This window comes from Aythya fuligula, chromosome 1, assembly GCF_009819795.1.
Source record: "Aythya fuligula isolate bAytFul2 chromosome 1, bAytFul2.pri, whole genome shotgun sequence".
In the NCBI taxonomy this organism is placed as follows: Eukaryota; Metazoa; Chordata; class Aves; order Anseriformes; family Anatidae; genus Aythya; species Aythya fuligula.
This window is the reverse complement of record NC_045559.1, coordinates 92362249-92389190: the sequence shown is the minus strand read 5'-3', so window position 1 is coordinate 92389190 and position 26942 is coordinate 92362249. Positions and strand designations below refer to the sequence as shown.

At 38.9% G+C, this 26942-nt stretch overlaps 2 protein-coding genes across 2 annotated transcripts; one reads left to right on the top strand and one right to left on the bottom strand.

Annotated features, from left to right (window-relative positions):
* Positions 1–434: 434 nt before the first annotated feature.
* Positions 435–9250, bottom strand: HHLA2 (HERV-H LTR-associating 2). Its single transcript, XM_032200036.1, has 7 exons — positions 9207–9250; positions 6852–6938; positions 5881–6192; positions 5175–5435; positions 3274–3564; positions 1481–1584; positions 435–524 (listed from the first exon to the last, which is right to left on the bottom strand). Exons 2-7 carry the CDS (start codon positions 6910–6912, stop codon positions 480–482), a joined length of 1074 nt encoding a protein of 357 aa, XP_032055927.1. The 5' UTR covers positions 6913–6938; positions 9207–9250; the 3' UTR covers positions 435–479.
* A 138-nt stretch (positions 9251–9388) lies between these two features.
* IFT57 (intraflagellar transport 57) lies at positions 9389–26544 on the top strand. Its single transcript, XM_032208177.1, is given in 12 exon segments — positions 9389–9463; positions 9465–9601; positions 11194–11356; positions 12305–12423; positions 13363–13453; positions 16689–16757; positions 17269–17391; positions 21491–21562; positions 22162–22293; positions 23308–23370; positions 25041–25107; positions 26226–26544. Coding segments are annotated over 12 exon segments (1290 nt in total). The 3' UTR covers positions 26405–26544.
* Positions 26545–26942: the final 398 nt, after the last annotated feature.

Genomic DNA, 26942 nt, shown 5'->3' with positions numbered 1-26942 from the left:
ATACTGCTGAGGGACTTATCCCATAAGGACTGCCCCTGGCTCATAAATAGCATTCTTTTAAAACATTTCAATGTCAAAACTGAAAACAAAGGGAAGAGTTGTCATGGAACTGGAATTACAATACTCAGCGAAGTGCAAAACAGTAAGCCCTCTCTTCCTCTCATAGTCCAAAAACAAACCCAAAGTCCACCGACACTCAAAACTCAACCTTGTGTGACACTTTTTCATCGTCCTTTTAGTACACTCGCATGCCGGTTCTTCACGCAGACTCCTCATATACAAATGTCAATTGACTTGTATATGTTCTTTGTCAGTTTACTTGTTTGTTATTGTTGTTCAGATGATTGCATTTCCACTTGGTTCTTAGTGTAATTCAATAGGGAAGACGAAGGAACTCCTCTGCTCAAGCTTGTATTTCAGCAGCATTCTCAGTAGTTTTTGTGTTTGTGCAGACAGGTGTTTTTGGTATGTCAAAGTGCTTATACCACTCCTGATCCCCTGCATCTTGGAGTGATCCCGATTCTCTATTTAAAACAAAAACATCCATGAGAACTACTGATGCATAAAATTAACCCCCCAGTAGGAACAGAACAAGACATACTCATGTTAGAGGTAAGTCACTATCTTCTATTTTAACATCAGCTGAATAAAATAAACATGTACATAAAAGGGCAGCAGCATTCCCGTTTCTTCCATTTAGTTTTCATAAACATAAACAGAGCAATGTTAACTTGTAAATTATTCTGCTTCCTCCAGTTATATGTTAAAGGTTTCAACAGGTCCCAATATATATTCATCTTGCTTAAGTTCTTTAAATGAAACAGCTTCATCTCAAAGGTATTGGTTCTATTAATCTATCAGGGGGAGAACCATATGTCCTTCTGACTTGGTAGCACTAGTAAATAGGACAGATGTACAGAGAGACGAGATTAGAGGCTATATGGTCACAGCAGTCTCCCAAACAAAGCAATTTGCATGTCTTTACACAAACAAGCTTCGTTGAATTTTGAAGTTGGACAGAGCTGAAGTGATAATTTGGGCCCAAATGAATGCTAGTACAGCCCGTTGTTTGGGGATCTTCACTGGTTTTGTTTGTCTTAAATAAAAGTGAGAGAAAATTACAAAAATGCTTAATTATTTTCAAAGCAAGCTATCAGCAAGTATTTGTGACAGGTAATCAATTTTTTTCATCTTTTTATAGAGTGCAGGAGAGCAATCTGGTCAAGGAAAGGGCATGTTAGCATTGTTACAACTAAAATACTATTGCCTAGATGTACTAAAGAGGGCTTTTTGGACATAGAATACAGAAAAAAAAAAAATAGGGCAGTTTACTTAAGCTGAGATTCATTATTCTAAGTTTTTCAGTGTTGTTTGCATCCTTTATGCCATGAAAATCAAGTCTGTTTTGGTCAAACATTCAAGGTCTGAAATTCAGCTTAATAGTATGCTCAAAAGTAAATACCATAATGTTTGTACATACCTTGCGACAGAGATAGACCCCTATCGCTGCCAGTCCTATCACTGCCAGTACTATCACCACCAGCACAATTCTTGTCACAGTTATCCAAGTGTTATCTGAATGTTCTATGGAAATACAAATTCCAAACTGTTAAACAGGAACTCAAAAACTTATTGAATAATAGTGAATATTAATCTGTGATATTTTATATTCAATTATTCATTGTTATTCATTGCTATTTGATACTTACATCAAAATTATGATTTTTCTCTTACTTATAATCTCATAGCTATGATGAAGGGAGAACATTTCCATTTATTGTTAATGGTACTGATACAATGGTCAAGTTACATGACCCATCCTATAAGTGAAGATTTCAAAAGGATACTTTAATGAATTAAGGGTGAATGGGTAAAAGCCAATTGCTTTACTTAACTGTGCTGATAGAAAATTGTTTTCTCATTAAATATGATTTGAGAACTTCTTATACAAGTCCTGTTGATAATCAACTAAGTTCTCAGGTGGGTAAATGCTGCTTCCAGGTACAGTGCTTAATGCCATTAACCGTACTCCCGATTTGCAGAAGTGGGTGGTACCAACAGATTCCACAGGGCATAAAAGCCCATCTAGCCGAGGTTGGCTCTGGTTCTAGGCAGCATTGTTTCAGCTCCTTTCATCAATATGAGAACACTCACATTTGAAGGACTCATTTGTTCATCTACAGTTCTTCTATTTCAGGTTTCCTTTCCACTGCCGCATCTTGTTCAAAAAAGTTTTTTTGGAAAATTCTACACTCCGCCATAAACTTAGGTTTACGGGATAAGGACGAACATGCTGGAATTTGAGCTTCAAGGAGGTATGTTTGTCTGACTCAACAGTTTTCTTTACACTAACTCCCCTCCTTCATATATATACCATGTGTATAGTCGCTGCCATTTAGAACACCCTATAGTTTCAGACAGAAACCAAGCTGTGGTGGGGAAGGAAGGGAAGACAAATATCCAGGTGTTATAACTTACTCTAGTCCCATTTTTGCTATGTTGCCTCTGTGTTTCACATTCTGCAGACTGTCCCAAGCTTTCTTCTTTTTTAAAACAATAATGGAGGTGCCGTATATTAGTTCTCTGTCTTTTAGTTGATTGCATTTAATGGATGCCTACTTGCTACTGCTTGAATGTGGTTTTGTTTTTTTCCATTCCCTTTGAACGGAGAGTTCAAGAGGCACCACCCCAAACAGCACGCTATTTTTGAAAAACTCTGTAATTTGTTTACACTATGTTTTTAAAAAGCTGGAGTCAATTTTTTTTTTAACCTCAAGTAAGAGTTTTCAATAGATAGAGAAGTTAATCCTAAGTCTGCTTGAAACCAGAGATAATGAAATAACTGTAACTAAGACTTCACAGCTGGATGTTTACTACAGTTCGTAAAAAGGAAGGCATACATACAAACATACATATTTCCAAGTGTAAAAAAGGCCTGCTGTGTAGAATTAAAGCTTTGAAAATAACAACTACATGCTTTTCTCAACAAGGTTTCTTCTGCAGAATAAAAATTGTACCACTTCTATGGGCATGCCTTCATCTCCCTCCCACCTTTAAAGAGAGTATTTGCTACCAACACAGCATTTAGGATATGAGTCCATAAGTTTCTTTGTGCTCTCAGCTGCACAGCCCTCTGTGCTTTGAAGAAAGAAAGAAGTCTTTAAATACATATGTCTTAATGTTTTTCAGTATTTCACAGATTTCTGGTTGACTCTGGCCCTGTACTCCCCTCATTTGTCCCCACCCTCTGATAGGGAAGGAGCAGCAACTTACCAACTTCCAAAGTTCTCACAGTGAGTTTTGTGTAGTGAGGTGTTGACATGTTACAGAGATATTCTCCACTGTCACTTGTGGTAAGATCACTCAATAGCAGTGAACAGTCACTTTGGTTAATCCGGACTCGAGGCTGGTAAGAGTGAGAGGTACCATTGAAGGCAGCCAGGACCGAGGTCACTGAATTTCTGTTTAGTATCCAGACAACACTGATGCCCTCTCTGTGTAAAGTGTCACTGCTGAATTCACAAGGAATGGCAACGCTACTTCCTTCTGCTTTTGCCAGTTGGTCTGAAACAGACAATTACGAAACACTATAATTGGTTTAGAAAGTATTATCAAGGATGGTTAGTTTTTTCACCAATTAGTACAACACAAACATTTCAAATTATACTCCATTGTTTTGATATCCTATTCAAACATCACAGTATTCTTCTAGAAGAATTTAAAGATTTTTAAATACAAACTGATCATATATACATTTAAAAAAAAATCTAATTAGTAACAACATATAATTGTTAAACTTGAATTTATTTTCATTTTGCTATTTCTCACCTAATCTGGGGGACTATGAGGGACTGACTAACAGAACTGATTTGACCTAGTGATGGGCAGGTAAGTGGAACTAACAGTTAATGATCCAATAAAATACTAGTATGGGACAAATTAACATCATAGCACGACTATTTAACTGCAGAGATCTGCTACAAGCAAGGGAAAAAACAGGAGGCTATGGTGGCTGGCAGTCTGCTGGAAGGGAAGTATAATACATTATTTTGACATAGTATAACCACACTTGGTTTCTGTGCATGGATCCAAATAAGCAGAGGTGTGGTGCTGAAAACCATTAGGAAAAATGAAACAGTACCCAGAGCTGCTATTATATAAGGAACGGGAAAGCAATATATTCTCAAAAATGTTTCAGCGAGACAGCAGACAGATGCAGGGGAATTTAAACAACGCTGTAATGAAATGTACCTTTTCCACTTGTGACTTGGAAAGGCAGATTAACAAAACAGACATTTCTGGTGCACTTGTTACCTGCTCTGATACCGTAGTTGAAACCTTCCAGAGTCAGAAGGTACGTAAATTAAAAACACCACCCTTGTTCTGAAGCATATGCAGTGGGTTAAGAGCTGAGTGTGTACTGGGTACACTTCAGGAAGAAATCTGAGCAATGGAGGCAGCCGTGCATATCCAATAAGGGAACTGCTCTTGCATTCCTCTTGATCCAATTAAAAATACTTCCTAAGATACGTGAGGGAATGAAAAGTACCAGTATCTGAATTTCCAGAGAATGCTTGGGATTGCTTGAGACAAAATGGAGACTGTAATTTTCGTATCTCGGTTTTCCATTAAATAACAAGATCAGCTGCAGTTTGCCCAAACATAAGCAGTGCTGCTGTTCTTCACTCCCATGCACCCCACATGCTGCACCTGGGTACTTAAGACTGCACTTCAAGAGAAGTAAGAAGAAAGGATTGAATGGTACTGAACACTCTGGCACAAGGTGGAGAATAGACAAAAAAACATACACATCAAGAACAAAAAACATCACTACCTCATATAACGCTTTCCACATATTTTGTCTGAGTTCATTATGTTTTTGACAGTGTGAAGTTTGATCATTATGCGTCCCTTGAAATGTGAAACTGATACAGAAAAAACATTGAGAGTAAAGCAAACTTACAGAAATGTGAGCTACCCCCTCCTTTCCCTACTTCTTGGACTTGTGCTGGCTTGTAATTGTAACTGAGGAGTTTCTAAGAGGATGATGATGCAACCTCTTGCATTATGCCATACCCATGCTGCCCCACTGCAGTGTAGTGGATTTAACTGGGCTCAGAACCCAGCCATCGCACTCCATAATGTTGCAGGAAGAGGCCTCCCTTTATTCCTACCTTTCATCCTCCATTCAGCAGTCCACCTCCCTTGAGGGAGATGAATATGACAGGAGTAAGGATCAGATGTGGTTATAATGCTCTGGTGACTTCGAAGAGAATAGAGAATGCCATCCCTGGTTTCCTCACGACGTGTTTCTTGGATGGGTTTATTGCCTATTACCCAAGTTATATTTGGTTCTGGATACGTAAGAAAGGCAGAGCATGTCAGCATCCTTTCTGTGTCGTTCTTGTGGTACTCCAGTGCATAATAAGAGGCAACTAGATTAAAACAAACAAAAACACACAGCAGTCCTATTATTTTCAAATCCTTTCCAAGCTGAAGTGATTGGTCTTTTGAAATGACACTGGGGAGAATAAGCACAACAGAAAACAAAATTTAATGTGGTTTCAGGAGAAAGAATGGCATTACTTATTGTTAATGCTGTGGTCTATACTGTTCTAAAAAGCCGTATGATGTTTTATGACTCAGGTACACCAACTGCCCTTTGGAAGTCACTGTGCAGTAGGTTATCAGAAGCAATGCTGCACTGTGATTTTTTAACTTGTTACATTTCTCCAGAGACAAAGAGAACACCAACAGGCCCAGGAGGTGCTCTGTTCCACTGGAGGATTTCAATACCATGTAAGAAATCATGTCAGACAATCTGTGGGTGTTACCCGGTTTCTACTAGCATCATCCAAGCACTTCTGTTATCTTACTGACCTTGCACATGCAGCTCAACTTCCACTTCTGTTTTAGTTTGTTGTGTTCCCACATAGCAGAGGTAAAGGCCTTTGTCAGTCAAGGTCAGGTTACGAAGTTTCAAAGAGGCATTTCCATGAGGAATATGCTCATTAAAAACCTGAGTTCTGTTTCTGTAATTCAGGTGTTGGCTTTCCAGATGATCCCTCCTGTAGTAGTAGCTATGTACATCATTTTCTTCTTTCTTCCAGTAAATTACTTCATCATCACCAGGTGGAAAAGGACAAGGAAGGATGACATCCTTTGCAAACAGCCCTGTTACTGTTTCCTTTTCTGTAGAAACGTGTAAGTACAAATGAGTGGATTACATTAAATCTAGCTTATAAGCATTTTTCTGCCCCTCCTTATCCCTGACCCAAAAAATTCTTTGGCTCCAACAGGTAGAACACTCCCACCATGTGTTTCAATAACACAGACTCAAATATTTTCTGTAGCACAGATCTCTGGGACAGCAAGGGTGGCAGCTGCACTTTTCTCCATTAAGTTTGATCAGTATTATAATGCAGGGCTCTGAGCTTTGAACTCAGGTTAAGTGGGCAACCTGACTAACCATCTGTATAATTACATCAGCATGCATCTGCCTTAGCCACCTGAGTTTCCTGTGCTTTTCCAAAAGCACCACCTCCGATACCAAATCCAGGTGAGAGTCCCCAGCCTCAAGCTGCAGCTTGTCCTCACTCATATGTTCATAGAGCTGGCTGGCAATGATCTGGGTGATCAGTGACCCTTACGCAGTGCCAAGCAGTTGTACAGACAAAAGTACGCAATCGTGTGACTGACAGGAAGGACAGAACTTCTCAAAATGGCTTCACCACCGCCGAGTTGATCCTTAACCATTAATAAATAATGTCAGAATTAATTCCCCCATCAAAAAAAAAAAAAAGAGTTGTCATCTTTATCATTTTTTCATAAACAAAATAATTAAAACCTACCCCAAGTTGTAGCACATATGGAAAGCAAACAGAGAAGAGATGGTATCTTCTGTCGCTTCATGTCTTCGTTGGTTTATTAATCTCAAACTGACAACGAAAAAGGAGGGGAGACAGCATTTTTAAATGCAGCTAAAAGATTTGCCCCTCACTTTGGGGTCCATGGCTCAGTCACCAAACCACGTCTTGGATGCTACCACATGTCAAGAGGATGCTACCTCTTGCCCTATCCCATAGCCATCCTGCCCCGCTGCAGGTGTAGTGGATTTAATTGGGCTCAGAACCCAGCTGTAGCACCCCCACAATGATGCAGGAAGAGGCCAAGCTGTTGTACGGACAAAAGTACACAACTGTGTGACTGAGAGGAAGGACAGAACTTCTCAAAATGGCTTCACCACCACTGATGGCATCCGGGAATGTTGTCCCAGCCCCAGCGCAAGTCAATAATACACAAAGAATATCCAATTGCTATTGATGTTCAATTTCAGAAGTTTAAATGAATATTTTTCACAACCGATTGTATTCACTTGGTGATGCTGCATGGACATTCTTGGTCAAGGTCACACAACCTTGTTGGGCTGGTGGCAAGTGCCTGGCTGTAGCTGTTTGCCGCTGCCTTCTTGGAAAGCTTGATGCCCTCTCCAGCGCAGGGAGATCTGGCAACCCTGGCAGAGCAATCTGCGTGACTTTCCCTCAGCTATCTCAGCACAAACCCACCCAATGTACTTCAAGCCACTTTCAGTGCTAACAACTACTGACCACTGAGTGGTATCACAATGTACTCCACCAGCCAAGCTGTGTGGCAGAAACGTGGGCAGCTGAAGTCCAGGTGCTTAACACACTCAATGGCCACGGACATTTGTGACACAATCTTTGTCTTCTTCTGCTTCAGGAGTGTTTTACCCCAAACCGATTCTTAACTGTTAATAAATAATGTCGGAATTAATTCCCCCGTAAAAAAAAAAAAAAAAAAAAAAAAAAAAAAAAAAAAAAAAAAAAAAAAGAGTTGTCATCTTCATGATTTTTCATAAGCAAGAGAACTAAACCCTACCCCAAATTATAGCACATATGGAAAGTAAACAGAGGAGAAGAGATGGTGTCTTATGTCCCTTCATGTCTTTGTTGATTTATTAATTTCAAACTGACAGCGTAAAAGGAGGGGAGATGACCTTTTTAAATGCAGGTAAAAGATTTGCCTTAACTGTGTTGTTATCTTTGTACAGTTTATCAGGGCCTGTATCACGCTTTTAGTTCGCAATAAGTTGGGACCAAATTTTTGGCCCTTACTATACATTTTATAATGGTTGGGGGCCGCTCATTACAATGTAATTCACCTTCTTATTTTTTCGTGCGTTAATCCTCAGTGTTATTACAAGGCTAGGAAAAAATAATCTTCAAAATGCATTAATAGGACACTGAGGGAAAATGGTCAAGTGCCTTTTCCAAAAGGATGTAAAATGTCCCTTGTCAAGCCAGATTTTTTCATTTCCTAAAACAGAGTCCTTGTTACTGCAACAAAGTTTTCTTATTAATGCAACATTTGTCTTTTTGAATTTACAAATGCTGCAGGCATAAAGAGTCTTTACTTGATCAAAAGTGCATTGGCTGAACTTGGAAAAATGTGTCTAGAGTCTAGAAAGTGTAGGGTAGGAACACAGAGGAGGCTCTCCCATCAGCTTTGCTAATTTGCCAGTTAAATGGCAATGAACTGAAGAAGCTCACATACAGAGCAGCACAAGAATAATCATACTGTAACTGACAGACCACGTCCTTGCTCCATCCACATGAACTACTTCAAAATACAGGACAACATGGTGATCATGACTCATATAGTTGGAAAAGAATCTAAAAGTCTTCCTCTATTCCTTCTCTCCTGAGAGGAGAGCTATGGGTACCATTCCTAACTTAGACGGGACACAGCCTGAGCTGGGTTTGGTAATTGGTTTATATGCTCCTACATCAGTACTTTTTCTGCAGAAGCATGCAGAGCGTTGGCTCTGGACAGCCTGCTTTTTGGCAGCAGCTCTGGGGTCTTACAGGAGAGAAGAATACATACGGTGATGGTTAGTCACTGCAGAGTACTGAAGAAATACGTTTTGCTTATTGTTACGAATCTAAATGGCACAATCAAGAAATTACGTGCAAAGTGTTTGCTTTGAAAGATCAGTATGGAGTAATTTATACAGACAACGCGAAAGTAGAAACAAGATCATTGCAGTAACGTGAGTTACTCCTAGCCCCATTTTCAGGGGATGTATTTCCTACAGAAACGATAATTTCCGATAATAACATGATATTAACAGCAGGATAATAACAGCGCGTTTCAAGAATGCATGCATTTAGGAGAACTAGACATACCTGGGCACGTCACGTTTTACCAGCGAGCAAGCAAACAACCTCGTGTGTGTGCGCACAGAAAATTGAATTAGTTAGTTAATTTAAATGTTCGCGCTTTCCTCCATGATTGGCTGCCGGTACCGGCTCTCGTCCAATGGGCGGCGCTAGCTGCTCCTGGCACCATCTTCTTCTGCCCGCCCCGGATGGTGGACGCGGTTGCCATGGTTACGGGCGGCGGCGGCGGCGGGGGGGGGCTCCGAAATGGCGGCGGAGCGGGAGGAGGAGGTGGCGGAGCGCGGCCCGGGCGCGGCCTACCAGGCCTTCGTGCTGATGGAGGAGCTGCGGGACAAGCTGAAGCTGCTGGGCTGCGAGGAGGAGGAGGCGCTGCGGCGGCACAACATGCGCCCGCTCTCCAGGTCGCGGCCCGGCCCGGCGGCGTTGGGGCGGGCGGCGAGGAGCTGGGCCTGAGGTGGCAGCGTCTTTCTGTAGGCAGCGGTGGGGTACGGGGAGAAGCGTAGTCCCACGAATGCCCGTGTTGAAGGAGAGGCCCGAGGATGAGCTCGGTAGTTTCAAGCTGCTTTTAGCCAGCTGTCTGACCACCTGTGTACGTGGAGCAAGGAAAACACACCTTTTATGGGCTAAATGCTTATCAGGTCTCATTATTAGGTATGCCAGTAGACCGCATTTTTCCGTTCAGTTTGATCCAAAACAGATCCAGTTAGTCTACCTCGCTCCCCGAAGTGACCCAAAAGACAGTGGGTGAGGGTGTGTGGAAGAATCGCTTCAGAAGAATGCTCCTGATCCGAGCTGTACACCAGCCTCTTGCCCAGCCACTAGCTGAGGAAGGCAGGAAGGGGAAGAGATCTGGGGAGTTAGGAAGCCAGAGGAACTGGATGTATTCCCAGTGCCAGGAAGAGACGTTAAGGAAGGCCCAGGCGGCGGGGTTATTCTGGTACAGCGTTGCAGATGAGGACACAACTCAGCAGGACATCAAGCAATGGTGCTCCAGTAAAGTTGCTTTCCCATCCTCACAGAAGTGCCATTCAAGTTCTCATGTGGTCAGTTGGTGGAAAACAAAACAAAACTCTTTTTAATGAGGCATATTCATGTCTCAGGTATGGTCACTTTTCTTTAAGTATAGGTCTAGACTCCATTTAACGGACAGAAAGAAGTATGCGCTTTTAAATCATTTTTCAGTGTGGTCTAAAGTAGATAAAAAATTAGACAAATTCACCCTGGCTTCTCTTGTCATTGGCACAGGTCTAAAACTTGAGTAATAGATCATTTAAATTTAATTGTTGAAGTGTGCTGTTTTGCTGACATGTGCCCTTCTGCTGATACGTTCAGGGGTTGTTTTTGAAATTCATATTTTGTCTTTCACTCTAAATCACTTGCCTTGTGAGAAATGCCTGAGACTGAACAAACTTTATCTTATTCACAGCCTACAAGTTATTGGCAATGTCAGATCTTTGACTTTAGATTCTTTTGAGCTTTTCAGTAATTTATATTATGTAAATCACATTTAAATGGATATGTTTATTGACTCTTAATTGTCAGTGTTATTATATTATATTATGGGGCAGTGGGATGGATTCTGCTTCCCTAAAATTCCATGGGAACAGAATTGAGCTCAAGATAATTTTGGACTGTTCAGGTAAATCAGAGAAGTAACTTGGCTTTATGTGGAAATGCTCGTTTGCTGGCGTCTAACTGAAGCTGCGTAAGCATCCTAGCAGGGGAGAGGAGTACCCAGGTTTAGTTTGGTTCCCTAGAAGTCTAATATTGGTTAAGACTTGCTCGAAGTGGGAAACAGATAAGCTGCGTGTGGAAGATGTAGTCTACTGCAGTTATATGTGAAACTAGAGATCCTGAATGTAGTTCAAATCGTTCACTCTCTGAGGATGTCAGTTAAAGAACCTGTTTTCCTAGCCTGTGCTGACCTAGAATGCTATAGTTGCTGCAGGAGTTTGCAGTATATTTATTTACTGTTTTCCTCCCTTTTAAACAGGCACTACTTTGCACTGCCCACTAATCCTGGTGAGCAGTTCTTTATGTTTTGCACACTTGCCGCTTGGCTGATCACTAAAGCAGGACATCCCTTCGAGCAGCCACAAGAATACGATGACCCCAACGCAGTAATATCAAACATACTCTCAGAGCTACGTTCATTTGTAAGTGTTGAACAAGCTGTTTTTCTAAGTGCATTTCAAGCATAGGCATCACTTTCAGAAATATCAGTAATAACACATTTCCTCTCCTGTCTGATTATGTTCCCAAGGACTGGACAGATTTTCCCTTTCTGCGTGTTTGTTCAATATTAATTAGAAGCTTATACTGTCTGTATATGCTTGCTAATACTTTGGCACTATGAGAAGTGGCCTTACATTATTATATATGTTGTTCTAATTAGTTTTGTTCTGCAATCTGTGCAGGGGATTAAGTCAGGATTATTTCTTGTTAAGCCTCATATGCTGCTTGTTTATAGTAGTATAATTTACAAAGATTTTATCTTGAAAACTTACACAGTGCTTATGATCCTGCTGCTGCCTAAGTCAAAGGTATAATTCATGCTAAAGGAAATGGTTTAAATTGCACTCATGTTTATGTTTTTTTTTTTGGTTGGAAAGTGAATGATCTCACGGAAGATTCTACTGTGGTGCAGCTGTGAATGATGTTAAAAACACCATTCTCTTAAGGAGTTAAACAGCAGTAAATAATAATAAAGTATTTTTAAATAATTCTGGAGTAAACAAGGCAGAGTTGAAAAGCCATTGGTTAAGTCTCGGTACCTGAGTTCCTCCGTACCTGTTGTTACCTTGCCAGGGTGTCACTTTTGTGCTTGATTGTCTAACTCCCATGCAGCTTCTGACTCTTCTGCTCAATTGAGGATCTTCTTACCAGGTGCTTTAAGACTTCTGCACTGCATCTGTCCCTTGAATTGTTCTGTTTTCCCTTCTGTTGCCTGACTGGGGCTCCATGGGGAAAGGATATGAATTAACGTTGGTAAAATTCTGATCACAATGGACACTTGGTTTTAGTGTAAAAATCTAGTAACCTCTGTGGGAGGAAACTCTGCCGGTTTGGTAGCCATTAGTAAATGTCATGTTTCTTTGTTTTAGGGAAGGCCTGTGGATTTTCCTCCCTCAAAATTAAAAGCAGGTTATGGAGAGCAAGTATGTTATGTTCTTGATTGTTTAGCTGACGAAGCCTTGAAATACAGTGGCTTTAGCTGGAAAAGGTACAGTAATTTTAAGAATCCTCCCTTATGCATTATTTTTCAGGGAACAAATGTAAATAGTTGTAAAGGGTGGCACAGAAAATGGAATATTGACCAGAAATCTTCTACTTGATATTTTATGAGACGCAGAATTCAGAAGTTGGACAAAGTAGTTCCTAATGCAGTTTCATACAATTTAGTCTCTTACCAGCAAGGGTGAGTTTGGGCCATTAGTAGACTTAGCTAATTAATAAAGATTTGACTAATTTCCTCTTTTTTGTCTCTGTCCTGTGTGTAATGGCTTGTTAATCTGACAGCTGGGTTGAATAGTATCCATCTGTTTAGGTCCTATCAATCAATAGATAGATTATTGATCTCTTCAGCTGGAGGTACACACAGAATGCAATCAGCTTACAAAATAGACTACAGTAATTTTGAGTATTTAATCCAAAGGAAATCTTCAGGGAATTCAAATGACAAATCATTTCAAGTGTATGAAAACTTGTTTAAAAATGCTCTTGATTTCATCCCCTCTCTCTGGTGGGTTTTGAAATGGTATAGCAAAGTAATTTCTACCTCCAAAAACTTTACTGTTATTTAGTACACAAGTTCCACTTTAAGCCAGAATTGAGTTTGTGGGGACTTGCACTAGAATTTTAAGGAGTTAGACCAAAGGAGGAAATGAATGACAGCTTAATCCCCCAGATATCTTGGCATTGTGAATATACTGTACTGCTTGGCATAACAACTAACCCTCGCTGTTAAGACAGCCCAAGGTAAATTACTTTTAAGGGCGAGCATTAATTTCATTTGTTTATATGTGTGAGACAATCGCTGTCTAGTCATATTCCACATAATCCTTACTTCTCATGAAATTTTTTGTTTGCTTGGGAGCAATTTACAGAAGTATTTCCAATTTATTGTGTTTAAAAGGTCATCTCTTCTTTGAACTTATTTCAGACCAGTATATCCAACAGAAGAGCTAGAAGAAGAAGAAATAACAGAAGATGATGCAGAATTAACACTTAATAAACTGGAAGAGGATGTCGTGGTAGGTTTACCTGTTTGGTTTTCGTTATATAAGTATTGGCCAACCATGAGGAAATCTTTACTTGCTGTTCATTTTGTTTGGCCTTAAGAAGTCTTTTCTACATCACCTTTCTTTCCTGTGTCTTCTTTCCTTCGTCTTCTGTTCTGCATCATCACCTTCTCTGTAGGGTTGTTTCTTTTCAGGTAAGGTGGTTTACTCTTCAGGACAGAGCATTTGTTATTGTGTACGTTGAAATCATTATAAATTGAAGTTGAATCTAACAATCCATTGAATTACATAGATTGAGAACTGTTTGGTTTCTACTGAAACAAGCTGCTGATGATGTTAAATGAAACTTGAATCAATCCACATCTACAGAATTGGCTAATATTTGGTTTAAATTTGCTCAGTACTTAATAAAGTGCTCACTATTGTTACTCAGATTTCAGTGCAAATGGGAAACAGTATCTTTGGCACTTAGTTAATCTTAAGATTTGGGAACAAGGTAGATGGAAGAGAACTTCTGGAAACTGAGTATTTGTTTAAAAACAGTGTTGAAGACGCAGATAAAGGTTGCAGAATTGTTTCTGAAAAGAAAGGTCATGGCATCGCTATATATTCCATATATGAAATATTAATATCCCCTCATCACTTTTGACAGCAGAATAAGCCTCTGTACCTTTTTTCAGCAAGATGGCTATGCTTGAGAATCAACGTTTTTATTTATTCCTGCTTTTTAACTATAATAATTGCAGCTATGTCATCACGTTTATGAAACAATCCACAAAATATGCCTGTAAATTCAAATATGTTTCTTGTGCTTACTGCTGGATGGATGTTGAACAGAAGTTGTTTCCTGTTGATAGACTTTCTCAGAGGATTATTCTTGTGAGAGCTGGAGCCTCACTGTCTGTAAACTGGTATAATGTGATCACAAGATTTCATCGTTTTCACAGGCCTCTGTCAGTCTTCTCAAAGTGAGTCTTTTTATTGCTGACTTAAGACTTTTCAGGAGAGGGAAGTTATATAAAGATGCTCAAAGTGAAAATTACAAAAAAGGAGTTCATTTCACATCTGATTTCTCCAAAATCTGATGTTTCTGTACAAAGTTAATTTAGATCAGAACCAAAATATTGAAAGCTGTGATCCCAGAAATGCTCACTTGCTTGGTTAGTGAGTTACCTGCAGGGAAGACAATTTTGTGGAGTTATAAGGTCCAGAAATACTGGATAAAAATGCCACAGCTGTCCCATTTTTGTGTCCACATTTTTTAAGTGCTTGGGAAAAACTAAAGGTCATTAAAGTTAGTGTCAGTAATGTTACCATATGGCTCTGACTGCAGTCCCAGTTTATATGCCGCAATAGACCACAAGATTGTAACGGTTGAAGAGTTTGCTTTTCTTCTCTTCTTACAGTTTTCTTAAGTACTATGCTATTTTTATCATTTTTATTAGTTGACAAAAATTCCATCCTTCTTGAATTTCATACAATATGCAAGTATTAGGGTGTGGGTATCGCTGTCTGGTTGCATTTTTGTCAGCTTTGGAGCCGACCAAAAAAAATTCTTGAATAATTCTAAGAACAATCAGAGACATTATATGTTGCATATTTGACAAGCCTCAGAAATGTCAGCTGGTGGCTAAGAGCTTTCAGTATGAAAACAGTCAGCTGCCTACTCGTTCCTGTGTCTTGTTAAGGTCTAAGCTGTTTATATGGGGAAGTGGGGAGGAAACAGTTAACCAAAGCACAGCTTAAACCCTTCAAAGAACCTCTGGATTTACTTGCAGGTAGTATTCTAGTCCATAATTTTGACATATAACATGGTCTATTAGCCCTTCATCGTTTTTGTTTTAGTGAAACCACTGAGCTAGTTTTATACCAAGCAAGTAGCTCCTTTTTGGAGCCCCTCATGGTTCTACAGGGATTAGTTATATAAAGATGTAAACATTTTCCCAGTCCATTTTTGCTGCCGATATGTTGATATGTCCTGGTTGCATTACTTGTATCCAAAATTTAATTTAGCAGCATTTCCAGTAGTTAAATGCTAATGATGAGTTTGCTTGGTTGTTCTTCTGGATTAGATTCTCCTGAATAAAATTGGTAAGGCTGACAGAGGCAAGCCTAGTTCTGAAAATCTTGGGGAATTAGATAAAGAAGTAGTAGCTAGCCCAAAGCAATCTTTACAATTTAGTTCCTCAGTTCTGATGGTTAGTGGTTTTTTATTGTTGTTGTTTTGGTAGTGTTGTAATACATTATTCTAAACATTGCACAGATGCATATTGTTCATTTAGCAAATGATACTCCTAATCTAGTCACCATTAATTCTTTGCAAGTGTTCAGGGGGCTAGGGGCCAAATGTGCCAAAATAAACTAATATAGGGGAAGTGGTCACTGGTAGACAAAGACTATATAAGGTACAGGAATAAGCTCCCAGGTTTTCACTATTTGAGTCATGAAAGGTTCTACACTAAGACCAGTGTTATTGCAGTGCTCAAGATTTGTCTAGAAGGAAGTTGAATGATTACATATAACTTTGGTGGAAAAGACAACAGCAGACTGAGAAGAACTGTAGGAGGATGAACTGTATGAGGGTGAAATGCATGGATGATAAAATGGCAGGTGAAGTTCAGTATATATGAGTGGAGGATAACAAACAGGAAAAACATCCTTGTGCAATGATGGGCTTTAAGCTGATTATTGTCACTGATGAATGCAATTTGAGCCTTTAATACTTAATTCTCTAAAACTATCAGCTCAGTGTGTGGTGTAATGTGCAATGAAACAAATTGATTGTCTCAGTATGAAATGCAGTATTCTGCATACTTAAAATATGGCTTCATTATGCAACTAATCTGTACTAAAGGTCTAGTTCTGCTTTGTTTTTTTTTTGGGGGGAGGGGGTTGGTTTATTTTTTTACTGCAAAATTTTATACAGAGTGTAATAGTTTTAAGGTGACTGTAAGTTCTTGATAATGGCCCGCTTCTTGTAACAGAGCTGTGCGTTTTTTTGGCTAGTTGGTTTATTTTTTAAATACTGTAGCACCTCCAGAGAAATGTGGGATAGCTTTTGTCTTCTAGCTTGTTGTGTACTTGTAAGATTTTAAGTAAATGCAAACTCTGTTATCAAAAACTTTCCATGTCTTGTTTTGTTCAGAAATTTTGAATTTAGTACTCCTTGGCCTGTGCTCCTGCGAAAAAAAGTTTTGAAGAAAGATTGTACACTATTTACTGATGTCTCTTTGCAACTTCTCTTAAGGAAGAAGAGTCAGACAATGAAGAAAATTTCATTGATCTGAATGTTCTGAAGGCACAAACATACAGATCAGTAAGTTGTTACTTGTCACTCCTCTTTTGGGACATTTGCACAGCTTTAGCAGCAACTTATGTATTTTTGGACTTCAACCAATATACCTAGTCCAAACTTGAAAAAACATTCCAACTGAAATAAATTGTCTTATTTTAAAAGAAAACTGCATCCAATTTCTAAACAGTTATCACTACAAGGTTGATAGAAACATTTGCAAGATTTTTTTCAGAGACTTTTAAAAAGGATGGCATTAGTTTTTAAAATATATTGTAGTTATTTTTCTCCTTTTTTCTAGAATTCATTATAATGTTTATTCTTTTGAATTCTAAAAATGATGAGAGTGTATATTTATTTTAATTCCTAATATTTAAGAATTCAAAGAAGGGCATTAAAAATTCAATTGTATCTTTAGTTCTAGTGGATATGTGTGTTCTTCTGTAACTGTAAGCCATAGTAACATGATTTCTTAACAGTTGGCACTGTGTATAAGGATTATGTTTTGTATATAAACTTTGTGATTTTTATGCAGGACATTAATGACTCTACAAAACAAGAAGAAATCTTACAGTCCACGACAGATGCAGCAGAATGGAATCTGGAAGTGGAACGTGTACTTCCACAGCTGAAAGTTACGGTCAGGACTGACAATAAGGTATGTGAGAGGGGAGTTTTGTGTGTACACATGGGGATTAAAGTGTGCTTTGAATCAGCAGTATTGTTGACTTACCATTTATGTTGTGTTTTTTTTTTTTCTTCTGTTGTCATGCCAAGAATTGGGAGTAATGGACTCTCCAATGTTATTTCTGTATATTTATTTAGTGGAAACTTCTTAAATGGTTAAATACTTCTGAAAAATTATACCTTCAGTCTAGCAGCTCTTAAAACATCTCCCTGGAAGACAGCTGAGAAGCTTCTTATTTTACAACTGTTCAATTTTTCAACCACTTAAAAAATTGATTTCATGGAATTCCTCTTGCTGAACTTTAAATTATGATCAAGTAGGTCTGTACCTCTGATCGAGAGCTTTCCTTATGTTTAACAAAACAAATTGAGTACTTTTTCAGTTGATTTTACTTACCTATCCAGATAGCTACCTCGAGATGAAATTCATCATTTCTTCTCTCTATGGAGAAAAATGTATATTTCTCTCCATAATCTATTCCAAGGAGTCTAGGATGAGCATCTCAGAAGCAGACATCTGTCTTTGGCACATCAACATCCAAGCCACGGACTTATTCCTGGCATTGCCTCAAATATTCTTTCTAAGAGCTCATATAGCATGCATAGATCAGTGCGGTATTGAAATTGCTCATTTGTAGTGGCCCAACTAGTTGGATTGTTGGGAGCAGTCTGCGGTGATTCAGAATTCAATGAAGGATAACTGTCTTGCCAAAAATAGAGTAAGCTCTCAACGCTCTGTTAAATTGCCTTACTGTGTTATGCTACCCTGCATTCTTCAATTAGAAGAATTTCCTGGTTTGAGCCACCTTCCCCTAGTCCTTGGCAAGCCCATCTGTTACAGAGAGCAACGCTCTTGAGTCTCACAGTAAGAAATTAAGGCTTAATAAAGTTATACATTAAAAAGTAAAACCATTTACTTAGGGAAAAAAAAAAAGCCATTTACATAGGAAAAGAGGTTTGCTAGCTTCCAGTTTAACGTGCTATTCCTTGGCTTTAAGGAATACACCAAAATGAGTATGAAAACAGGATTTATCTTTTTCTAACTTCTGTACTTTCATGCTTTCAGAAATACAAGAAGTATCTGGCCTTTTTTTCATTCTGTAAGAAAAGCATCATGTTATGTTTTGTAAGCTGTGCATATATCCATAGTACCAGGAGAGGTTAATGGTTTAACTGGACAGCAACAGAAACTACAACTTAATTTTGAAGTACTTGTCAGGTGTGGAAGGTAGGGAGTTGTATATTTGTTGTTGTTTTTATTTTAATACTGCAAAGTTTGGCAAATAGCTAACAGTTGTCACCAGAGCAGAAAAAAAATCTTGAGTCTGCTGCAAACTTAAACATCAACACCCAGTGTAAGCACATTTTCTCTAGTAACCTTTGTTTTGTTCCTGAAGAGAATAGTGGGCAGCAACACAACTGTAGCCAGCAAGTGAACCTCATGGGCTGAGCAGCTGTTGCAGATGCTCAGCTGTGCTCATCCGAGATGGTGAGACAGAAGCGCCAGTCCTGTGGTCATTACGTGCAAGGGGAACAGCCCCATTTCAAGTCGGCAGAACTGCCTGTGATTGAAGGATGGCACATGTTTAAGTGTGCAGCTGTTTTAATCCATGATTTCTTTTGTTCCTGTTATGAGACTTAAGTGGTCACACCCTCCAGGAGCTCCAGGCCTGGGAATTCCTCTTGCTCATGTCCTGCAGCCCAGCCCCGTGTTCCTGGGGGACCTTGGCATTCCCATCCAGACTGGCTGCTGCTGTTTTCCTGCTTGCAGGTTCAGCCAGCAGTGAAGTTAAGCACACACACACACACAGAAGATGTTGACGTGGCCACCTACACACTACCATAAAGAAGGCACTATCTTTAGCAGCACCTCTAGGACTCCCATAAAACATTAAGTATAGGCAGCCAAGCCCACTTCCTTCTCTTCAGCTAATAAAGGTTGAAGTTTACTAGCGGAAGTACATACCCCCTGCTCTCTGGACATCCATGAATCCCTCACCTATCAGCACGGTCCTTCTCACTAATACCCTTGCCTGGATCCTGGGCCACCTTGTCTGTTTCACTGCCCTTCTCCTTGCTCACTAGTGCCTCCTGATGCTTGCTGGCCAACAGCCCCAGGGGCGGAGACCCTCACCTGCTCCAGTTGCTGGCACCAAGACCCAACTTGCGCCAGCTGCAGGCCCAGGGGACACCTACAGCCCTGGCCTGACTCCAGTTGCTGGCCCTCTAGGTACTCCTGCTGGTCACCCCAGTAACTGGCAGCCTGAACACAGGCCACAGGGCCCAGACAGATGTTCCCCCGAGAGCTGTGGCACCCCAGCTCCTGGCACTGAGAGTCCCACTCACACCAGTTGCCAGCACCAGGGGCCCATGGGGTGCCCACGCCCCCCCAGTCTGACTCCAGTTGCTGTCATTGTATCCACACTCACTAGCAGCTGGCACTTAGTCCTTGCAGCCCTCAAACCCACGTGGAACAGGGAGTGACTTTACACAGAAAGGCCATGAAAAAAGAGTTTAATAAGAATGTAGGACTTGCTGCAGTGATCGAGCACAGGGCTCAGTCAGACAAGTGTACTGACAGGCAGTGGTTTACACATGGCCAGCATCTCTGTCTCTTCTCTGCTGCGTTCCTCCTCAATCCCCTTCCCCTACAAACTGCATTCACCAGTTTGCATAGTTGCACTGACCCTTGCCCCTAATACCCAGGATCCCTAGGTTTGCATTCTTTTCAGTTACAAAGTGCAGTTGTGCCTTCTTTGAAGTGATGCCTGCAGTTTCTTGATAGCTCATTGGTTACGGTGACAGATGAGGTCTGTTTCTTGTCAGTCTCCCTTACTGTTTCTCTGAAAGGTCTGTGTCTCTGTATGCTTTTTATTCCCTCCCCTTTTTCCTTATCATCCCCTTTTGACAAGGTCTTTGATTGGATGATCTTACTGAAATCAGCATTCTCACATTCCTTATGCCCTTACCTATTAGTGTAACTGGCAAGATGTGTGTTTCTTGTTATTGTCTCTGTTATTGTTTGTCAGTCAGGCTTGTGTCTCTTTGGTTTGCTTCCCATTTTTCCTTATCATCCTATTTGACAAGGTCCTTCATCAGGCAATCTTACTGAAGCGGTCATTTTTTTGCATACCCTTAACAGTACCTACTTTCCAAGAAAGTCTCCTTGGGTTTGATTTCAAGTGATAAAGATTTGTTAACATAATTTGTTAACATCAGTTTTCTTAACACCTAGACCAGTACAGTGCCAAAAAGCTTTAAAAGCTTGAAAATCTTTTTTTTTTTTTTTAAACCGACTTCGGAAATACAATACCGCAGTAGCAATAATTCAGCAGTGCTACTACTCTGCTTTATTTTCAATCCATAGTCTGCAGCTGTGCTCTGGGTCTGGGAGGCATAAAAATTCTGCATTGATAAGCATAGATGTGTGATAAATGGTGGGGAATGGAATTGATTTCTAAGTAAAAGATTCCCATCTGTCAAGTTAACATAGCACCGTCTCTCATTCTCCGTACCTAAGTCCATGTACATTTCCTTTGAGCTACCAGCTGTAAATAATTTTCCCCATTCCAATTTTGTCCCACTATCAAAACCAAGTTCAGGTATTTCTGCCTCCTTCATTTCTTTCTGTTCTTATGAAAGCGGTAAGGGTTAAGTAGGAGTAGAAGATAGTCTGGAACTGGTAATTGTTGGACATTTGAAGCATTCATGTTCTCTAAGCTGAGCTAGTACATCTGTAATCAATATTTTCAACACTTGTGCCCATAGTGGTTTCTAGGAGAAACAGCTCACTGAAGATCAAACAGACTCTAAAAATATAGCTGCTGTGGTATCGTTGAGGGTGTCAGTATTTATGGATCTGAGTGTCATGTTGGGATATTTAGGAGATTGATACGTTGCATCACATTAAGCTAATGCATCTGGATATGAATGTGGCAGTGGTAGAAGGATGCATGGTTGTAGTATATGTGAGAACTCACCCTTCCTTGCATACCAGCATTTGTTCAGTAAGCAGAAGTACGTAAAAGCTGTATTTATCTATGGTTTACTTTATGGCATCTTTTTTTTAGGATTGGAGGATCCATGTAGATCAAATGCATCAGCATAAGGATGGAATTGAATCTTCTTTGAAAGAAACTAGGGTATGTCTTTTATATGCAGAACATTTCACCAATCTGTCTGCGCTGCTGTTTTCTTTATCATTTTATATACATGTTTTTTATTTCTTCATTTTAATTGCGATAAAGTTGTGAAACAGAAAAGGGAAACATGAGAATGGTGATTAGAAATAGAGGCACGGGAAAAAGATCTTGTGGGAAATAGATTTGTATATATAAGGATTAACAGGGATATGAGATTTCATTAATGTATGCATTAGCATAAGTATGTCCTCAGTACAGAGGGAAGAATGGAATAATACCATCTGAAAATAACAGCTAATGAAAAACAAAACACTTTTAAATACTGTTGCTAGAGTAACTTACCAACATTGATATTTGTAATTAATGTAGGAGAAGATTAAAGGAAGCAGTAAAGCTTGAAATATGTGTTGTAGAGCTGGGGAAAAAAAATAAAAAGAAAAACACATTAGGAATATTTCTTCATTGGCCAGACACAGTATTTCTGTACTATTTTTATCTCTCACTCATAGACTTCCATATCCTTTCTTAATTACAGCACCGTTTTAATACTTCTTGGGTATTTTCTGTATACCGTCAACCCACAGAATATGATTTTCTAGGGCTACCTGGACAAACTCCATAATGAAATCAGCAGAACGTTGGAAAAGATCAATAGCAGGGAAAAGTACATCAACAATCAGTTGGAGCATTTGGTCCAAGAATACCGTTCAGCGCAAGCCTTGCTGAGTGAGGTAACGCACTGATCTATTGTTGTTGCCTTCTCTAGTATTAACTTGCTATTAAGTGAGGGAGAAGGCAAAGAATTGGAGGAGTTATCTGTGAATTCTGCTTTTGGATATAAAGCACGGGAGATGCTGATTGGCTCTCAAATTATATATTTTTTTAAACTAAATTAGCAATTTTTATTCAAGTATTCTGCAAGGGAAAGTAAATGTTTTCTTGCCTGAACATTATGTAAATTTGTTGCCAATTTTGAGCAGCTAGTAAATTGCTAGTTCTGCTTTCCCTGTGAAGTTCAGACATCTGTGATGAGTGGAAAAACTGCAGTTTCGGTCCAGCATTCATCTCTTACATTGATTACTCATGCTAACTTACATAAAGCACTCTGATTACTTGTTTACTTCATTTAGTTCTTATGCCAATAGTTCTACTGTTCTTGAAGATATTTGATTCTTTGGTTAGGAAGCCTGTATAAGCTGCCATTTGGCTAGCCCTCCTGTTTGTGGTTACAACATTAAAATAAGACTAACAAGATATGACCTCTGTGCTTTCTGTTTATCTCATTGTTGAACTTTAAGAAACTTCAAGACTCATTTATTGCTAAGAAATAACTGTTCTGGATTTCAGGACTCAGTTTGGCCTGCGTTCTGGCAAATTTCCTTTGTTTGTTTCCTCATGTAAATGATCAGAAAACCTACTTCTTACTGTGTGTATCAGGGCTGTTACTTAAAACATGAAAAGCAGCTTTGTATTTTTGAATGTTGGTCATTACATAGGCTGATGTTTCAAACCTTTCCTTGCATGCATAGTGCTGTAAACGTCATTGGAACTCTGTGGGATAAGATCAGGAATTGGGACACACACAAGCAAGTTTTGACACTCTCTCTATAAAGTTCAGATTTTTTTTTTAACGATTCTGTTGTTTAGGTTTGAAAAACCCAGTTTATTTATTGGAAGCTAAAGTATCTAGAATGCATGTGTTTCTTCAGCTTTGTCATCGCAGCAAAAAACATGTTTCTTTCCAGGCTAGAGAGAAGTACCAGGAGGGAAGTGGAGGAGTAACTGAAAGGAGTAGAGTACTTTCTGAGGTAAAACATATCTTCACATTGTTTCTTTTGCTTGTTTTAAAAAATATTCAGAGAGTTGGCGTTCAGTGTTTGCAGCTTTATGAAGTGAGTTCTTTCTGATACGTTCTTGTGTTAATCTGTTTTTAGTGAAAGCAGTCTAGCTCAGTCACTCAATTTTAAACGATTGCTGCCATTGATTTTTAACTTGTGAATTTGGGCAAACTGTTCTGAGCTTTCTTTATTTTGCCAGATAGTAAAAGAGAGGAAATATTGTGTATTTTATAACCTGTCTCCTCGAAATAGTGAGGATTAATCAAGTCATGTCCATAAAGTCTTTGGAAGAAGGAAAATTTAACTCTAATTTTTAGTAAAAATAGACAAAAGCAATTTGAAATTTTCATCTAGCAAGCATCTAAATGCAATATTTGACTAAAAAGTAGCTTTTCAATACCAATCAAATTATATTAATACCTGAAACTGTATTTTCTCTTTTTCTTTTAATCAGTAGTCTTACAAATTTAAAGAAAAAGTCCCCAGACTCCTAATTGCCTCAACACATTGAGTGTTTCATAGTTTCCATTTAGATTTACTGTCTGACTTCAAAATATTTCCACTCTGTCCAATTTAGATTTTTAAACGATTCTATTGTTTGAAAATAACTAAAGTGTCTGTAATAGTCACACAAAGTAGATCACATCATAGGAATATGATGGAAATTGTAAAATAGAGTTGAGATTTTTTTAAGTAACCACAGCATTTAACGAGGGTTTTCTAACAAAAAATCCTTAGTGCACAGCATCTGCAGAATTAGAACTTTTTTCTATTTGATTCTCAAGGAAGTTGACTTCAGATTTGTAATGATTTTGTGCTTTGAAAAATATTAGCTGATTATTAAAGAAAAGTATGCTATTGGTAGCCTTTAAACTATGTAGATGCAGTGATGTATATCTGAGCTAAGCTAGACACATTAGATAGCACAACTGATCTGCTTTCAATCATGCAACCAAATCTCATCCCACTTGGCAATACCAGTACCATTGGAGCTATGCAATGAAATTGCAGCAATGTTTCTTTTTCTGAATGTAAAGGCTTACTGCAACATTAACGAAAGGCTGTTTTTATATTAAAGGCAAAAATAGTAGGTTGTTACCTAGACTCTACTTCTGAATCATGTAGTTGCTTTTTTTTTTTTGTCATCTACAAAGGCAAACTGGTTGACAGTCTGTGCTGAAATGTAATTTTATTCCTCATACATGGATTTTACCTACCTATTGCCAGTGCCAGCAGGTTTGATTGCTGCACCATCTTTTGCTGCAGAGATGTTTCTCAGATTTCTGCTGTCACTTGCCAAGTCCTGCCACTTTTAGAAGAGCATTTCTTGTGGTCATTTGGTGAATCATGCTCTGTGGGGATAACAGTTCTTATTGTCCGTCCATCATGCTGCGACACTTCTCAATAACACCATGTTATTGAGAGCTTGGTCAACCTGTTGCTTTCTGCCATAATATTTACAACTTTTTTTTAAAGGCTACTTGAAATTTTAATAATGAAAAAAAAAAGTTCCTCTGTATACAACAATTAAGAGATTAGTTTTGTTTTTTTAACTGACACATTCAGGAGAGAGTTTTTTTTGTTTTCTCTTTTAACTTTTAAATCAATTTGTTTAATTAAGAAAAAATCTCTAATTTAAGATTACAGAAGTATTAGAGAAAGTAAAGCAGGAAACAGAAGAGAAAGGAAGCAGTATGACTGATGGTGGTAAGTATGCTTCCATCTCAAACCATCCACCTATTTTCTCAGTGACAGATACATGGTTGGTCTTCTATTAAAAAAAAAAAAAAAACACCACTGTAACCAAAATGACTGACTAGTCTGAAATATTGATATTAAAATTTTGAAAGGTGTTGAAGAAAACCTAGGCATCTAGCCCTCCTTGAAAAGGTTGCGTAAGTCTATAGAAGGTAAAAGCCCTTTTACTCTCAAATCATTACTGGCAGTAGCTGTTGGATTCTCTGGCTCAGGCTGGCTGGAATCAGTGAGAAAGTTCATTTTGGTGCTTTGATGTTTGGATTTTTTTAATATTTAAAGCTATGTACCTATATGAATTAGTATGCCTCAATCTGGGAATTTGGTGGTTTGTGATTTTTCCTGATAAATACATTCTGTTGCAAATATATAACAGGTACGAATGCAAAAATAAATTGATGCACACTCTGGTAGTGCTAAATATGCAAGCTGAATCCGTATTTGACTGTAAACCCTACAGCTAATTTACTTAAGTAGATGCAAGTGTTACTGTATAAGGAAATTTTGTGCTCCCTTGCTTCACTAAAAGAGCTACTCAGCTGCCTCTCAACACCTTAACAGCATTATGGCATAGCCAAGGATCAGGATAAATTCCGGAGCCCAGAATTATAAGGAGCTGTAAGATGCAGCAGCAGCACCTATAGGGTGATGTTAGTGGGAAGTGAGGGGTTAGAAGTAATGTATGGGGCACAAAACATTTTAATAGCTTTTCCAAGGTAAAACAACCTCCTACTAAAAGTGTCTTCAGTTCTCTACCAAACCCCAAGTCAGCTGTGGGGATGAGGCTTTCAGCTGAGCAAAACACATCATTGACAAGCCTATCTTAATGTTTATGCACATCTTTTTACAGATCTTAGTTGTCAAGAAGACAGAAAAATCGTTACAGTCATTTCTACCTTTTTTAAGTGTCTTGCATGCTAAAAATGATGTATCAGTACAATCAAGTCTTTAGAGTAGAACACCCTTTTGTTCATTCAACTCTTCAATTTTAAGTAGTGAATTATAGAAAATAATGCTTTTGTGCTAAGTCATCTGACATAAAGTTGCACTATTTATCTTTTCTTGGACAGCTCCTCTAGTGAAGATTAAACAGGCCTTAACAAAACTGAAGCAAGAAACCATTCAGATGGACATTCAAATTGGTGTAATGGAGCACACATTACTCCAGTCAAAGCTGAAAGAGAAATCCAATATGACTAGAGATATGCATGCGACAGTGATTCCAGAACCCACAGTAGGTGCCTATTAAAGTTGTTTGGAGTTCAGTTGGTTTGTCCAAAATACAGTTTTCTGCCATTTACTTTTTGGTGATTTTGGTGGCTTTCCTTTAGTTTGGGGGAAAGAGGGGCATTCTTTTTCTTTTCTCTTTTTTTTTTCTTTTTTTTTTTAACAAGCTGTTTGTCACACACTTTTTAAAAGTAACGTTATAAACACTTTGAACTCAACATGGAGTCGTGTTTCGTTTTGTGCTGTAAAGATTTACTGCAGATCCCTTCCAAATACACTAATTAGTTCTTATTAACGCACGTGTCTCTCTGCTTCACTGGAGAATGTTATGTAGTGTGAATATCTATAGAATGTTACTGACAGCCTGTAATCTTGATATTCTGCAGTGCTGAAAGAAAACTGCTTGTAAGGGATTTGAAAAGAATTAAAATGTCTGTTCTTGCCATTTACTTACACTTAGTAGAAAGTATTTAATTGTTGGCACTGGAGTGAAAATTAGTGTGAAGCAGCGTCTCCTGCATCTGACATTCACATGAAGCGTGGATTCTGTTCCCAGCCCT

Bases quoted from the DNA above. Each gene is read 5' to 3' on its own strand.
- HHLA2 (XM_032200036.1), bottom strand. From the start codon at position 6,912: ATGAAGCGACAGAAGATACCATCTCTTCTCTGTTTGCTTTCCATATGT. The intron at 1,585-3,273 runs GTAAGTTGCTGC...GTATTTCCATAG, and splicing joins TGTGAGAACTTTGGAAGTTG to AACATTCAGATAACACTTGG. The intron at 525-1,480 runs GTATGTACAAAC...TGTTTTAAATAG, and splicing joins GGGTCTATCTCTGTCGCAAG to AGAATCGGGATCACTCCAAG.